This window comes from Diabrotica virgifera, chromosome 6 (assembly GCF_917563875.1).
Source record: "Diabrotica virgifera virgifera chromosome 6, PGI_DIABVI_V3a".
Classification (NCBI taxonomy): domain Eukaryota; kingdom Metazoa; phylum Arthropoda; class Insecta; order Coleoptera; family Chrysomelidae; genus Diabrotica; species Diabrotica virgifera.
Window position 1 is genome coordinate 178,647,177 of NC_065448.1, and position 14,985 is coordinate 178,662,161.

A 14,985-nucleotide genomic window follows, 5' to 3' on the forward strand; every position below is an offset into this window, starting at 1 on the left:
AATACCAAATGTAAGGTTCAAAAATAATGTGTGAAAGTAGCGAATTTTGCAGATTTTTCAGACATGAGTTAAATCGGTTCTTTTTTGAAAAGCACTATCAAATCTAATATCTTAAATAAAACCATTTGATCTGAACATGTTATAATTATATTTATGAGTTTATTATGGAATGTAATGGTATCTACTGTGCAGAAAAGAACTTTCCGGCACAGAAACGTCACTTTCCGGCACAGAAACGTCACTTTTCTGCACACTAATGTCATAAATCTTATACTGTGAGAAAATATCAATTTTGTTAACATAAAACTGTGCAGAAAAGTGCACTTTGAATAGTGGTTGTAGAAAAATGACATTTACCTCTCTAGCAACAATATTATTACATCGATTTTGTTAAATAATAAGAATAAGGCTATAACATACTCAAAAAATCACTCAAATTGGACAACATGTTTAGGAAATTCGAGACATCTAACGTGTACAATTCAGCAGGGGAGTCAATTATTTTGCTCTCAAGTGTACTAAGGGTGTTTGTGTAAACTAGTAGGTAACTCTCTGAACGAATTGAAATAGAATACGTATCTTGATTTCGTTTTACGGCGTATTCTTCTTTTAATATTTTTCTGTGTATGTAATATAAGCCAGTTTAATAAATTAATAAAAAAATATTTTAATCAGTCTGTTGAAATTTTTTGAACTAAATCTAAAAATGAAAATGAAAGATAGCTGATATTTCAATTTGTTCCGAGGTGACCATCTTCCTCTTAGGTACGTTTCACCATTTTTAGAAATCGTCGGAGAGGCTCTATGGTCTACTCTGAACTGAAAAGAAAAATTGATCTATGGTATAATTCGCTTATGGACGATGCCGATGTTGCGACCTCTACTTAAAACAACTCGATGTTTTAGATCCAGATAATTAAAGACTTCTACGGGGATGAATTCCACATTTACCATAAACTGATAAAATTAGTTAAGGCTACAATGCGTAAAGTTGTTTGCAAAGTCGAAATACAAGGCGAACAATCACAGGCGTTTGAAACGCATGTTGGGCTGCGACAGGGAGATGCGTTGTCTTGTATCCTTTTCAACATAGCTCTATAATACTCACTCTGGGAAATCATCCCAAATTTTGGCATATGCAGATGATGTGGACCTAGTTGCCCGCACAACACACAAGCTAGAAGAAATGTATACCATCTTATGAAATGCCTCAAAAAATATGGGCCGACAAGTAAATGAGGAGAAAACTAAGATGATGACATCAACACCCAACAATAGAGCCTGAAACATCGGTCACCAATTCACGGTGGATAGCTCTACCTTTACCTTTGAAGTGGTGGACAATTTCAAAACCAAGGAGAACGTCATGACGGAAGAAATCAAGCGAAGGATAATCCTAGCAAACAAATGCTATTTTGGACTTAGTAGACATTTGAGAAGGACTTGAGCCAAAAAACAAAAATACCCATATACAAAATTCTTATACACCAGTGTTGACATACGGAGACATGGACCATCTCCAAGGCAGATGGAAACCTCCTGCTTATATTTGAACGAAGAATCCTGAGAGGAATATTTGGTGGCATCTGTGAAAATGGTGTTTGGAGGAGGAGGTAGAACTACGAGATATACCACAGATATAAACGTATTATATTTGATGGTTAAGACGTAGTATCTCTTATAAAAATAGGAAGACTAAGATTGGCAGGACATCTAGCAATATCACAGCAGAACAACCCACCTAGAAGAATCCTTATGTCACAAACTGTGGGAAGTAGTAGTGGGGGTAGGCCAAAACTCAGATGGAAGGATGGTGTAGTGTAGATGAGGATGGTAGAAAAATAAACACAGTAAACTGGTAACAGTTGGCAATGGATAAAACTGACTGGCGTACCAGACTTGGAAGGTCGAGGCTCTTTTATAGGGCTGTAGCACCATTGATGATGACATGGAAGCTCTATGGTCTACTCTTAACCGAAAAAAAATTGCACTATGGTCTACTCTGCTGAAATATACAACGAATTCGCGTATGGACTAAGTAGCTACATCTACTTAAAACAGTTCGAAGTTTTAGATCCGAAAAACTAAAGACTTCTACTGGAAACAAGTTCAGGAAACAACCCAAATTCGTGCTTTCTAAAATGTGTAAAGCAAATGAACGATGAATTAGACGAACACAAGGGGAATATAAGATTGAATTCCGCTACCTGTCAATTCATCTAGATAAAAATTCCAACGAATCTTGGTTCCCTGTACTCAGATAGTAGTAAGTAGGTAAAACTAGCCTAATAGAAAATGAAAGTGAAAGATATAGATATTTCAATTCAATTCAATTTCAATTCAACTTCAAAGAGAAAATAAAAGACAGTTAATATTTCATTCTATTTCAGGCAACCTCCATCCTCTTACTTATGTTTCATTCTATTTTGGTATTCAGAGAGGCCTGTGGTCTGCTCTGAATCAAAACGAAAATTAACTGCCTTAATAAGCAAAATTATACGAAATAATTTGCTGTTAGACGCTGTAGCGATATCTATTAAACACAACGATAAGTCTAAAATCCGAAAATCTAAAACTTTTATGATTGGAACCAAAATTATGGTAACAACGAACGAACAACGAACGATAAATGAAATAGGAATCTAAAATTGCATTCCACAACCCGTCAATTTATCTAGGTAACATTAACATTCCATCGAATTTTGATTCCGTTTAGGTACCCAAAATATGAGGAAAACTAAGAGAAAATAAAAGATAGTTAATATTTCATTCTGTTTCACACAACCTCCATCCTCTTACGTACATTTCACCCTATTGGGATCTTCAGAGAGGCCTATTGTCTGCTCTGAATCAAAACTAACACCAACTGTCTTAGTAAGCAAAATTATACGAAATAATTTGCTGTTATTAGACGATGTAGCGACATGGATTAAACACAACGAGAAGTAGTATAAGAGTTGTGTGTGAGACATTTTTGAGTAGGTATTTTAGGCAACCTGAAAATTTTTCAGGTGACTCTTCCATAATACAAAAATGCCGGTCTGGCTGGAGGGTAGCGGCTATTTTCCCCAAAAATCCCCACCGAAAGTTAAAAAAGGGGTAAAAATTGTTATTACAAAAAATATCATTAACGTGACTTTAAAGTAAATTTAAATATTCAAATATAAAGAAAATAAACAGGCCAGGCGATTTAAGGGAGATTTTAACTCTGCAAGATACTTGCATTGGCGCCCCAGGCTTATTTTCAGGGGATGCATCTGAACTTCAGAAGATTTCATCTGAATCTGTACATACTATTAACGAGTATAAAATACATATACAACTATACATGCAAAGCTATGTACATTCCTTCCGGACAGGGAAGTACAATTATTATTTTGACAGGGTATTTTTTAATATTAAAAATAAATATTCTAAAAAAGACAGTTTTTTTTTTGGTGAAATTTTCCAACTGCCATGTGATCGAACAAATTACGCGTGCATATAAATGAAAAGCGCTATAGGTAAGCGGTAGTGTGAGAAAGAGCGTATACCGATAGCTGTTTGCGTCCTCTGTTTGAGAAAAATCACGTGACCTGGCGATCCCATGTTGTTTGCCTCGAAACGTCAGAGTAATTATTATATATTATAGTTTTTTAAGTAACTTTTTCTTAATTAAAGGAAAATAATACGTACTATACTATAGATTTTGCAAATATGATAAAAAAGACAAATTTATTATTATAAAGATATAGGTAGAAAAGTATAAAAGTATAAACTAAATTAATTCTGTGTCCGAATCTTGTACATCTTCAAATTCCTCATCTGAGCTTAAATATTCACTGTCTTCTTCTTCGTCAGACTCCCATCGAGACTCAGATTCCTCTTCTACATGATCTGTAAATAGTTGTAATATGTATTTATAATTAATTAAAAATTAATTACTGATTAATTAATTGAGTTGCTACGTATTCTCTGTCCTTTTATACGGAGTCGAAGCCTGGACAATCAAGGGCGCATCTGAAGATAGACTTGCCATTGTTGAGATGTGGTGTTATCGAATAATGTAAAAAATATCATGGACGCAACACGTAACAAACACGGAAACATTAAGAAAGATAAAAAGGCAAAACAAATACTCAACACTATGAAACAAAAGAAAAATGAGCTACTTTGGTCATATATAAGAAATAAAAAACGTGATGTGATTTATAATATAAAGAAAAGTATTAAGTATTAGTTATATAAGTAAGAATACGTAGCAACTCAATTAATTAATCACTAATTAATTTTTAATTAATTCTAAATACATATTTACAACTATTTACAGATCAGGTAGAAGAGGAATCTGAGTCTTGAGGGGAGTCTGACGAAGAAGAAGAGAATGAATATTTATTTTGGCTCATTTTTCTTTCCTTTATAGTGTTGAGTATTTTTTTGCCTTTTTCATCTTTCTTAATGTTTCCGTGTTTGTTACGTGTTGTGTTCATGATATTTTTTACATTATTCAATAACAGGACATCTCAACAATGGCAAGTCTTTCTTCAGATGCGCCCGTGATTGTCCAGGCTTCGACTCCGTATAAAATAACAGAGAACACGTAGTAACTCGATTAAATTATCGCTAATTAATTTTTAATTAATTCTAAATACATATTACGACTATTTACAGATCATGTAGAAGAGGAATCTGAGTCTCGAGGGGAGTCTGAAGAAGAAGAAGACAGTGAATATTTAAGCTCAGATGAAGAGCTTGAAGAAGAAGTACAAGATTCGGACACAGAATTAATTTAGTTTATACTTTTCTACCTATATATTTATAATAATAAATCTGTCTTTTTCTATCATATTTGCAAAATCTATTGTATAGTACGTATTATTTTCCTTTAATTAAGAAAAAGTTACTTAAAAAACTATAATCTATTATAATTACTCTAATGTTTCGAGGCACAACATGTGATCGCCAGGTCACGTGATTTTTCTCGAGCGAACGGACTCGCTCAGGTACAACAGAGGACGCAAACAGCTATCGGTATACGCTCTTTCTCACACTGCTGCTTACCTATAGCGCTTTTCATTTATATGCACGCGTAATTTGTTTGATCACATGACAGTTGGAAAATTTCACCAAAAAAAAACCTGTTTTTTTTAGAATATTTATTTTTAATATTAAAAAATACCCTGTCAAAATAATAATTGTATTTCCCTGTCCGGAAGGAATGTATATAGCTTTGCATGTATAGTTGTATATTTTATACTCGTTAATAGTATGTACAGATTCAGATGAAATCTTCTGAAGTTCAGATGCATCCCCTGAAAATAATCCTGGGGCGCCCATGCAAGTATCTTGCAGAGTTAAAATCGCCCTCAAATCGCCTGGCCTGTTTATTTTCTTTATATTTGAATATTTAAATTTACTGTAAAGTCACGTCAATGATATTTTTTGTAATAACAACTTTTACCCTTTTTTAACTTTGGGGGGATTTTCGGGGAAAATAACCGCTACCCTCCAGCCAGACTGGCATTTTTGTATTAGGCTATCATGGAAGAGTCACCTGAAAAATTTTCAGGTTGCCTAAAATACCTACTCAAAAATGTCTCACAGCTCTTGGACCAAAGTATAAGATCACAAAATCTAAAACTTCTATGACAATATGTGACAATCTAAATCCGTGCCTTCTAAAATTTGCAAGGCAAACGAACGATAAATAAAATAGACTAGGGGGCATTAAAATTAGATACGATTATTTTTTGACATGTGGAATTTGGATTTTTTTGAAGTTATACTTCTTTACGCGCGATATGAGGGTGAATTTTTATATGTTAAAAACTACGATCCCGGCGCATGCGCATTATAACTTTGTTCTGATTGGATGTTCAAATGACATGTCAAAAATTATCCAATATGGCAGCTGTAGCGCAGCTGTGGTTTGGACGGTTGACGGTTCGGTTATGTATGGTTGTTGCGTTTTAAAATTTGAGGGAAGTGAAACAACAAAGGTTAGTTAATAGTTATACTGCCTTTTTAAATAGTTTTCATATTCTATTTTTGAAGTTATACTTCAAAATGTTTTAATTTATGTATGTATCAGTCCAGAAAAGGTGTGGAAAGAATATATTAGCGTTTTTAAATATATTTTTCTACAAACGTGTTAAAAATGCAATTTTTAGGACTCCTTAGGAGCGTTAAAAATGCTACTTTAAGGCACTAGTGCTTTAAAAATTTTAAGGCACTGCAGTTAAAAGTGAATTGTCAAATTGTGAAACGTCAAAATATTTATATTTCATTTATTAACATTAATATTAATAATACAACTTGCGCAATTTGAAAAAGGTGGTTTAAAAGATTTTTTATTATAATTTTGTGTCTTTGGATTTGTCTTCCTTGGGCGTAAAATAATAAAACATCTATTTTTATATTTCACTTGTCACCGTGATGTATAATTATGTATATCTGAAAGGTAACTAGCATGCGGCTTGATGGCCTTGTTGGTAGAGCATTGGACCAGAGATCAAAAAATCGCGAGATTGCGGGTTCAAATCCCGGACGATTCATTTTTTTTTTTTAATATTTGGCATTGTTAAGTTTTGGTTCATTTTTGGTAATTATTGTTAATTTTTTGTATTGTAACTGTTAAGTAGGTATATTTATTTCGTTGAAATTATATTATAATAGAAGTATAACTTCTTACGTGCGTACAAAGTACACACACATTATTTTTTTACTTACATAATTCTTATCAATTGCGTCTTTTATTCCTTTTAACCAGGCTAAGAATGTTTCTATAAATGGGTTTTCAATGTTTTTATTTTTTTTCATACCCTTAAGAATAAAAAAGCTTGCTCCATTATATTCTTTGCAATCAAGTTCGTCTTTATTGATAGGCAATCTTCGACATATTATATTAAAGACCGAAGCCTTTAAAACAATGCGTGTGTATTTTTTGGACAGCACAAATGATTTAACTGATTGTTTTACCAGGTTTCCATTGATCTTCTAAAAAATACAAAAATTTATAGGTTACTACAACAATTTATATTTCTTTGTATAAAAATTAGGAGCGTAGGTGCAAATGTTTTACGGATATCCCTACTTTTTAGTTCTTTACACGGCAAATGACCTGTTGTGAAATTCTCACTGGTATGGAGATGTAAATATTAGTTTTTTTTTAAGCTCCATTTAATTTACAATCTGTTATCACTCGTAATAATAAGTAAATTTTATGACAATTATTAGAAGAACAAATGACATGTAGGAATTCTCTCCAGTGAGAGGCTTCCTTTAACATATAATTAACAAACAAAGTTAATAATATAGTGGTAAATGTTAATTAATTTTATTTAAATCTGTTTAATAAGTCTGTAGGCTTAAAACGCTTTAGTCGACGCACTTCATCGTTGACATTAAACAGTTCGCGCACTAAGTGATTAGAGTGAGCACTAGTTTTGTTTTTGTATTTTTCACTGTACTTTGTGACTTCAGTTTTTATGGATTGAACTTGGAGGTCTTTTTCTATTAAGTTGTTCGAAACATACCACGGAGCATTGGCTATAATTCGAAGAACTTTGTTCTGGAATCTTTGTAGGATTTCTAGGTTTGAATTGCTAGCAGAACCCCATAATTGAATTTCATACGTCCATATTGGCTTCAGTACGGCTTTATATATTAAGAGCTTATTTGTGAGATTTAATTGTGATTTTCTGCGAATAAGCCAGTAAAGTTGTCTTAGTTTGAGACCCAATTGTTTTCGTTTTGTAAATATATGTGTTCTCCATGTTAATCTTCTGTCAAGATGTAAACCTAAATATTTGACTTCATTTCTCTGAGTAATTATTTGAATATTTAATAACACTGCTGGACATATACCTCTTCTTAGTGTAAAGGTAACATGGATTAATTTGGTCTCATTAACTCGAATTTTCCATTTTTTTAACCATGCTTGGATATTATTAAGGCTGGCTTGTAAGTTTCTTGAGGCAGTTACTGGATCATGATGTGAGGCGAGTATTGCAGTGTCATCTGCGAAGGTTGCTGTTATTGTAGTTCTTGAAGTTGGTAGATCTGCAGTAAAAAGCTGGTACAGCATTGGTCCTAACACGCTGCCTTGCGGTACTCCTGATTTTATTTGGTATAAATCTGAATATTCTGAATGGTATTTAACTGAAAAGAATCTGTCAGATAAGTAAGACTTTAGAAGTTCATAATACGGATGAGGCAATAGGTTTTTTAGTTTATAGAGTAGACCTTTGTGCCAGACTTTATCGAACGCTTGGCTTATGTCAAGAAACGCTGCTGAGCAATATCGCTTATTTTCAAAGTCGTTGCTGATATGTTTTACTAATCTATGGACTTGCTCTATGGTTCCATGTTCTTGTCTAAACCCAAACTGATGTTCTGGTATGAGATTTTTGCTATCTAGTATTGGCTTGATGCTTTTCATTATTAATTTTTCCAACACTTTGGAAAGCACAGGCAGTAAACTTATTGGCCTATATGATGTTAATTCCTCTAGTTTTTTTCCTGGTTTTGGGATCATAATTATAACTGCCATTTTCAGTTGTTGCGGAAAATAATTTAATCTTATTATTGCATTAAAAATTTGTAATATTGTCGTTATTCCTTTCTTTGTTAATTTTTGTAGTATCCTACCCGTTATCAGATCATAACCAGGAGCTTTTTTAGGATTAATTTCTTTCATTATGACATCCCTAACTTCATTGTACTTAAATTTCGGTATGGGCAGCTCCATTTGGTAAGGTTCATTTAGTACTCTATTTATTTCCTCCAATTCTTCAGGTGTTGATTCCAAGCTGTTTGGTTGAAAGACTTGTGAGAGATAGCCACCAAAGGCATCTGCCTTCTTCATGTAAACATTAGTTGACAATGACTTTGTCATCATTAACTTAGAGATGGCTTGGAAGAATTAGAAAGTTCTTGGATAACCAATATAGGGCAGTCAATGAGGGTATTTGGCTCTGAATTCCATCCTACTACATCGATTTACTTGATATTTTCACAGTAAGTAGGGAATAGCGCAAGAAACAAAGTCTATCCTATGCCGATATGCGCTTTTATCTTGGGGGTGGTTCCTACCCCTTCTCGGGGGTGAAAAATGTTTTGGTTAAAATAACCACGGTTAAAAACTGTTCTATAATTAGTTTTTGAAAACTCAATACTTTTTGAGTTATTCGTGGTTGAAAATTGGCCATTTTCATTGAAAAATGATACCTTTTCGGACGGACTTTTGCGAATATCTTAAAAACTATGCATCTAACAAAAAATCTGTATAAAATATTTCTATAGGTTATAAAAAAACAAAGGGATTCGTTCCTTCATAAATCTTCTAGTTAAAATACAAAGATGGATATGGTAGGTAAGAAGAGTTTGTTTTTTTTTGCTGCATGCTCGAATCGGTGCATTCAACTTGAAATAACAGAGAAACTGTCGATTTTAGGTGTATAATGACACTAATAACTTTTAAAGTGCTTGAAAAGACCTTTAAAATGAGCAATACTAAATGTCGATTACATTCAAACTAAGCGAGATATTCTGCAAAAAAGTTGATGACTAATGTATTTTAAGAACAAATGAGAAGTATATTTAACCCCTCATCCATCAGCATTTAAATACATCGTTTTCCTTCTACAATACTTTTTATTATAGTGTTATTTATATGTTCAAAAAGTTGGAGTGGTTTAAAATGAATGGTTTTTGAAAAAAAAAATAGATCAAATTATAGAGAAATTATAAATTTTCTTAAAAATCTTCCTTTTCCTCCATGTAACTCGAAAAAGATAAGAGATACGAAAAAAAAAGATACCACACAAAAATGTAGGGCTTTTTCAGATAAAAATTTCCTTTTTATTTTTTATTACAGTATCTCTTATCATTTTCAAGTTACATGGAGAAAAAGGAAGATTATTAAGGAAATTTAAAAATGCGCTCTATAATTTGATCTTTTTTTTTTCAAAAACCATTCATTTTAAACCCGTCCAACTTTTTGAACATAGAAATAACACTATAATGAAATGTATTGTGGAAGGAAAACGATGCATTTACATTTTGGTGGATGGGGGTTAAAATTACTTCTCATTTTTTCTTAAAATACATTAGTTATCAATTTTGTTTGAAGCATATCTCGCTTAGTTTTAATGTAATTGGCCTTTAATATAGCTCATTTTAAAGGTCTTTTCAAGCACTACAAAAATTATTAAAGCATTATACATCTAAAATCGACAGTTTCTCTGTTATTTCAAGTTGAATACACAAATTTGAGAATGTACCAAAAAACAAACTATTTTCACCTACCATATCTCTTTTTGTATTATAACTAGAAAATTTATTAAGGTAAGTATCTCTTTGTTTTTTATAACCTATAAAAATGTTTAATGTAGTTTTTCAGTTAGATGCATAGTTTTTAAGGTATTCGCAAAAAACCGTTCGAAAAGGTATTATGTTTCAATGAAATTGGCCAATTTTCAACAACGAATATCTCAAAAAATATTAAGTTTTCAAAAAAAATTATAGAACAGTTTTTGCTTAGAATTAGATTCTCTAGCGAATTCCGTGGTAATTTTAACCAAAAAAAATTTCCACCCCTAAGAAGGGGTGGGGACCACCCCCAAGATAAAAGCACACATTGGCATAGGGTAGACTTTGAATTAGGAGATAAGTAGAGGTTAGGCCCAAAATTTCATTAAAATCCATGCAGTAGGATAGAATTCGGAGGTAATATCCTATTCTTGCTCCCATTGACTGGCGTAATACATGTATAATCGCTCAAATTATTAATTCAATTAATTAATATGATTATTTTTTCACTAACAATGTATTTAGTGATTACAATAGTTTCTATACTACACAATAAAACCTAATAATCGAGAAAAGAGAAAAAGTGATAAATTAATTTTTAATAATATATTGTTACTATGGAACGCTTAGATTTTGAACATCTTTAACGACAAAATACTTGGATCACAAAATATATCCTGGTGTATTCTCTGCTTGGATCTGTTGTAAATAATAAACAATAAATAACTTTTTATTAATTTCACGTCTTAAATCAATTATTTATTTATCAAATACATTATCAATATTATTTAATAGAAAACTCAAACTCAAAATATTCCTGAAACCGTGTTAAATATTTAGTAGCCTTCTTTATTGATACTGGCTGTGGGTGAAAAAACGTGATATAATTCAGGAATTTTTGAAACCTATCAGGTGTTGTAAAGGACGGTGCCAGGAATAACTTATACTAAAATGTAACCAAAAATTTCAGGAGCTTTTTTATTTATGACGTTTTTCATTTGTTAAATATGCAATTTTTAAAGATTTTTAATTTTGCAGCTTAGGATATTCATTTTAGAGAAAAACTTTTAAATAGAAAATTGTAGTAAATTAAAAGACCTACAATTTGAGCTATAACAAGTTTAATTTTGTTAATACATTATTGCAAAACAGCCTGCGAAAGGTCCAAAATGGTCGTTTTTTCAATTGCATTATTTATTGTAAAAATAACCTATATTTATTTTCTTAAGGCTTTAAAATGAAGAACTTTCAATACCAAACATAAAAAAAATTATAGAGCCCGATTGGTAAACATGTTGCTTAGATATTATAACTTGTTTATCCCAAGGGGTCAAATGTCTAAGGCTATGACTTTTTGAAAAAAAAAATCGTAGAGAGATAATCCCAGATCCACTTTCCTTCTAAAGACTTATATTTTCATATTCTGATGTAAATAAATGCGTAAAACATTTTTCAACCTCTTATTTCGGGTTTGAAAATAAGGGGCAAATTTCGTTATAAACATTTAGAACTGAAGCCGCCCCTGTACATTCTACGAGTTTATAACTTGCAGATTATTGTTGCTGAAGACAAAACAAAGATTCCAAACAAAATAAAAATTTTCTACGACCAACTGAAGCCGAGATAATTGCTTTTGTTTTCTTAAATCGTAGTGAATTTATTTATAACAATTAAGAAATTATTTCAGTCATCAACTAAAGAAAGAAGGTTTAGGCGGTTTTTGGCAAATAACTCATATCCGTCAAATTTCAAAGTGAAATACCCAAAAAATGATGCACTTTTTGGAGAACACTCATTAAAACTAAAGTGTCTAAAAAATATGTGTATCTGTTTTTTAAAAAAGTTTGTATCAGCAATAGTAAGCAAGTTACGCTCAAAACAAAGTTGGTCTCTTTTTTTTGGTCAAGAAAACTCGGGAAAGTCACCCCATAATTAGCATCAAAAATGAAATGAATCCTTTTTACTTCATAAATTGTTTTACTCGTGTGTGTGTCGTTTATGTCTGCAAGTTTCATTGGTTTAAAGTGATTATTTTTGAAGGGACTGTAGTTGAAATTACTTGAACTAGTCAAAAATAACGAGTGTATGCAAATTAAAACAGGCATATCTTAACCAATTTTTGCATTACAAAAAAAAACAAAAAATCCAAAATACTCAGAAAAGCAAAAACTACATTTTTTTACTCTTTTTTACAAAAAAAAAACATTTTTTCAAAATTAAAAATTAAAACAGATTTACTTTAAAACCATTTTTTTACATAAGCCCTTTGAACCGATGATACTTACAAATCAAATCAAATCAAATAATTTATTCAACCACTTAGTTATTATACAACATACATATAACAGACCTAATTAATATTATATACTTATACTGACTGATTCATCCGGAGGCAGACCTAGACACAAGGCATCTGTTTGTCGGATATCTCCCACTGATGTCAGTCAATACAATATACAATGTACATATAATTTATTAAATACACTGTCTATAATATGTATAAATTAAAGTAAAATATAAATCAAAACATTCAATAACAATAGCAAATCGATACATTTCTATTTAGATTTTAACTGTTTATGTGATTTAGTTTTTTTTTTTTTTTTTTTTTTATTAGATGATTATTAGATGATTAGATGAAAGAGTAAAAAAGGAGAAAATACGAATTGGTTGTGCAAATCAAATTCAAACATTTTCAAATATTTTAAACATTTCCGGGTTACTGATAATTAAACTCTTTACTTCTTTACTAAATTTATGTCTTATATTAATTTCTTTTAAATGCGTTGGTAACATATTAAATAGTTTAGGACCATAATAGGAAAATGATCTCTGCGTCACAGTTTTTTTAAATAAATTAGTATTTAGATGTAGATTAGTAGCTGCTCTAGTAATTGAAGTTTTTTTATTGTTTTTTACTTTTGAAAATTGGGTCCTTAGGAGACATTGGTGTATATAAATTTGACGTATTTTGAATAATTTTGTTTCTTGGTAGAGTAGAGATGTTGAGTGTAATCTAGGTTTTTTAAATATTATTCTAAGTAAAATATTTTGTGTAGTTTGCAAATTTTTTAAATTAGTAGAGAATGCACCACCCCAAATAGTTATACAATATCTTAGAACTGATTCAACTAATGAATTATACATCATAATAAGATTGGACTTAGATAGGATGAACCTTACTTTATAAAATTTATGTATTAAAGCTCTTATACGTTTAGAGACATAGGTAATATGATGTGACCACCTTGTGTGATGATCAATCATAACACCCAAATATTTTATTACAGGGGTTTGTTCTAGTATGGGGCAATCACATATATTATCTTTACATCTGGGATTATGCAGTCTAATCTTTAAAGATGGTTGGTCCGTAACTGTTGGGGAAAATGTTACATATTTTGTTTTCTCGACATTTAAAGTTAAAAGATTATGATTTAGCCAAATTCTAATATTTTTAAGACAAACCTCTGTCGCAAAATGCACTTCTTCCCAAGTATTTCCTGTAATTATGAGTGCAGTATCATCTGCGTAACATACCAACTGTCCCTCAAAATTCTGGATTGTTGCAATACTATTTATGTATACGAGAAATAAAATAGGTCCTAACACCGTTCCTTGTGGTATCCCCATCTGAACATTAATATTAGTGCTTATTTTGTCACCGATTTTAGTTTGCTGCGTTCTGTTTGTTAAATAATTTTTAAAAAGATCTAATGCAATACCCCGAATACCATAATTATTCAATTTACCTAACAGTTTGGCATGAGATACCGTGTCAAAGGCTTTAGCCAAATCCAGAAAGACTGCTAGGCATTTTTTAGAATTATCGAGAGCTTTAATTATTGTTTCAACTAGATTCAATGCGGCATCTTCTGTACAGGATTTTTTTCTGAAACCGTATTGAATTTTAGAAAGAACATTATGCTGATCCAGAAAGCTAACCAATCTATTTGTTAATACTTTTTCAAATAATTTAGCAAAGTTATTTATTACAGATATCGGTCGATAATTAGTTAGTTTATTTCTAGAACCGCTTTTGAAAATGGGAGAAACTATAGATTGCTTCCATTGCGTAGGTATTTGTCCTGTTGAGAGACTGAGATTTATTATATGGGTTAATGGACCCAATATATTAAGATGAATATATTTTATTAATTTGCTACTAATCTTATCGGGACCAGGAGAACAATTATTCTTTAAATTAGATATCAAAATAGTTATTTCGGCCTGCGTTACCGGTTTTAAGAAAATAGACGATTCTATATAAACATCTCTTAACAAAATATCAGGTAAATTTGAATTTTCTATTTTATTTGCCATTTTCATTCCTAAGTTTATAAAAAAATTATTAAACACATTTGCCTTATCTGTATTATTTTTAACGCAGTCCCCATTTTCATTAACAATATCAATATTAGAAATATCTAGTGTATTTTTACTTCCTGCAACCTCATTAATAATATTCCATAATTTTTTAGTATTCCCATGAGTACCGTATAATTTTTGTTTATAGTAATCATTTTTCTGTTTTTTTATTAACACATTAAGTTTATTTCTATATTCCTTATACTGTGCTTCTAGAATGGGTGTAGGCGTTTTATTTAGTTGTTTTTTGAGGAGATGACGTTTATGAATGGATGTTATTATTGCCGTAGATATCCATGGTTGTAATTTTTTGTATTTGTTATTTTT

At 31.2% G+C, this 14,985-nt stretch overlaps 1 protein-coding gene across 4 annotated transcripts in view; it reads right to left on the reverse strand.

Annotated features, from left to right (window-relative positions):
• LOC126887043 (uncharacterized) overlaps window positions 1-14,985 on the reverse strand; it is a 132,279-nt gene that overhangs the window by 98,074 nt on the left and 19,220 nt on the right. For all 4 annotated transcript variants that reach the window (XR_007698935.1, XM_050654363.1, XM_050654362.1 and 1 more), the window contains exon 2: window positions 6,709-6,975. Coding sequence is in view for 3 of the 4 variants with exons in the window: in XM_050654363.1 (XP_050510320.1) it covers window positions 6,709-6,975 (267 nt within the window). In the remaining variant the exon portion in view is untranslated. The remainder of the gene's footprint in view (window positions 1-6,708; window positions 6,976-14,985) is intronic.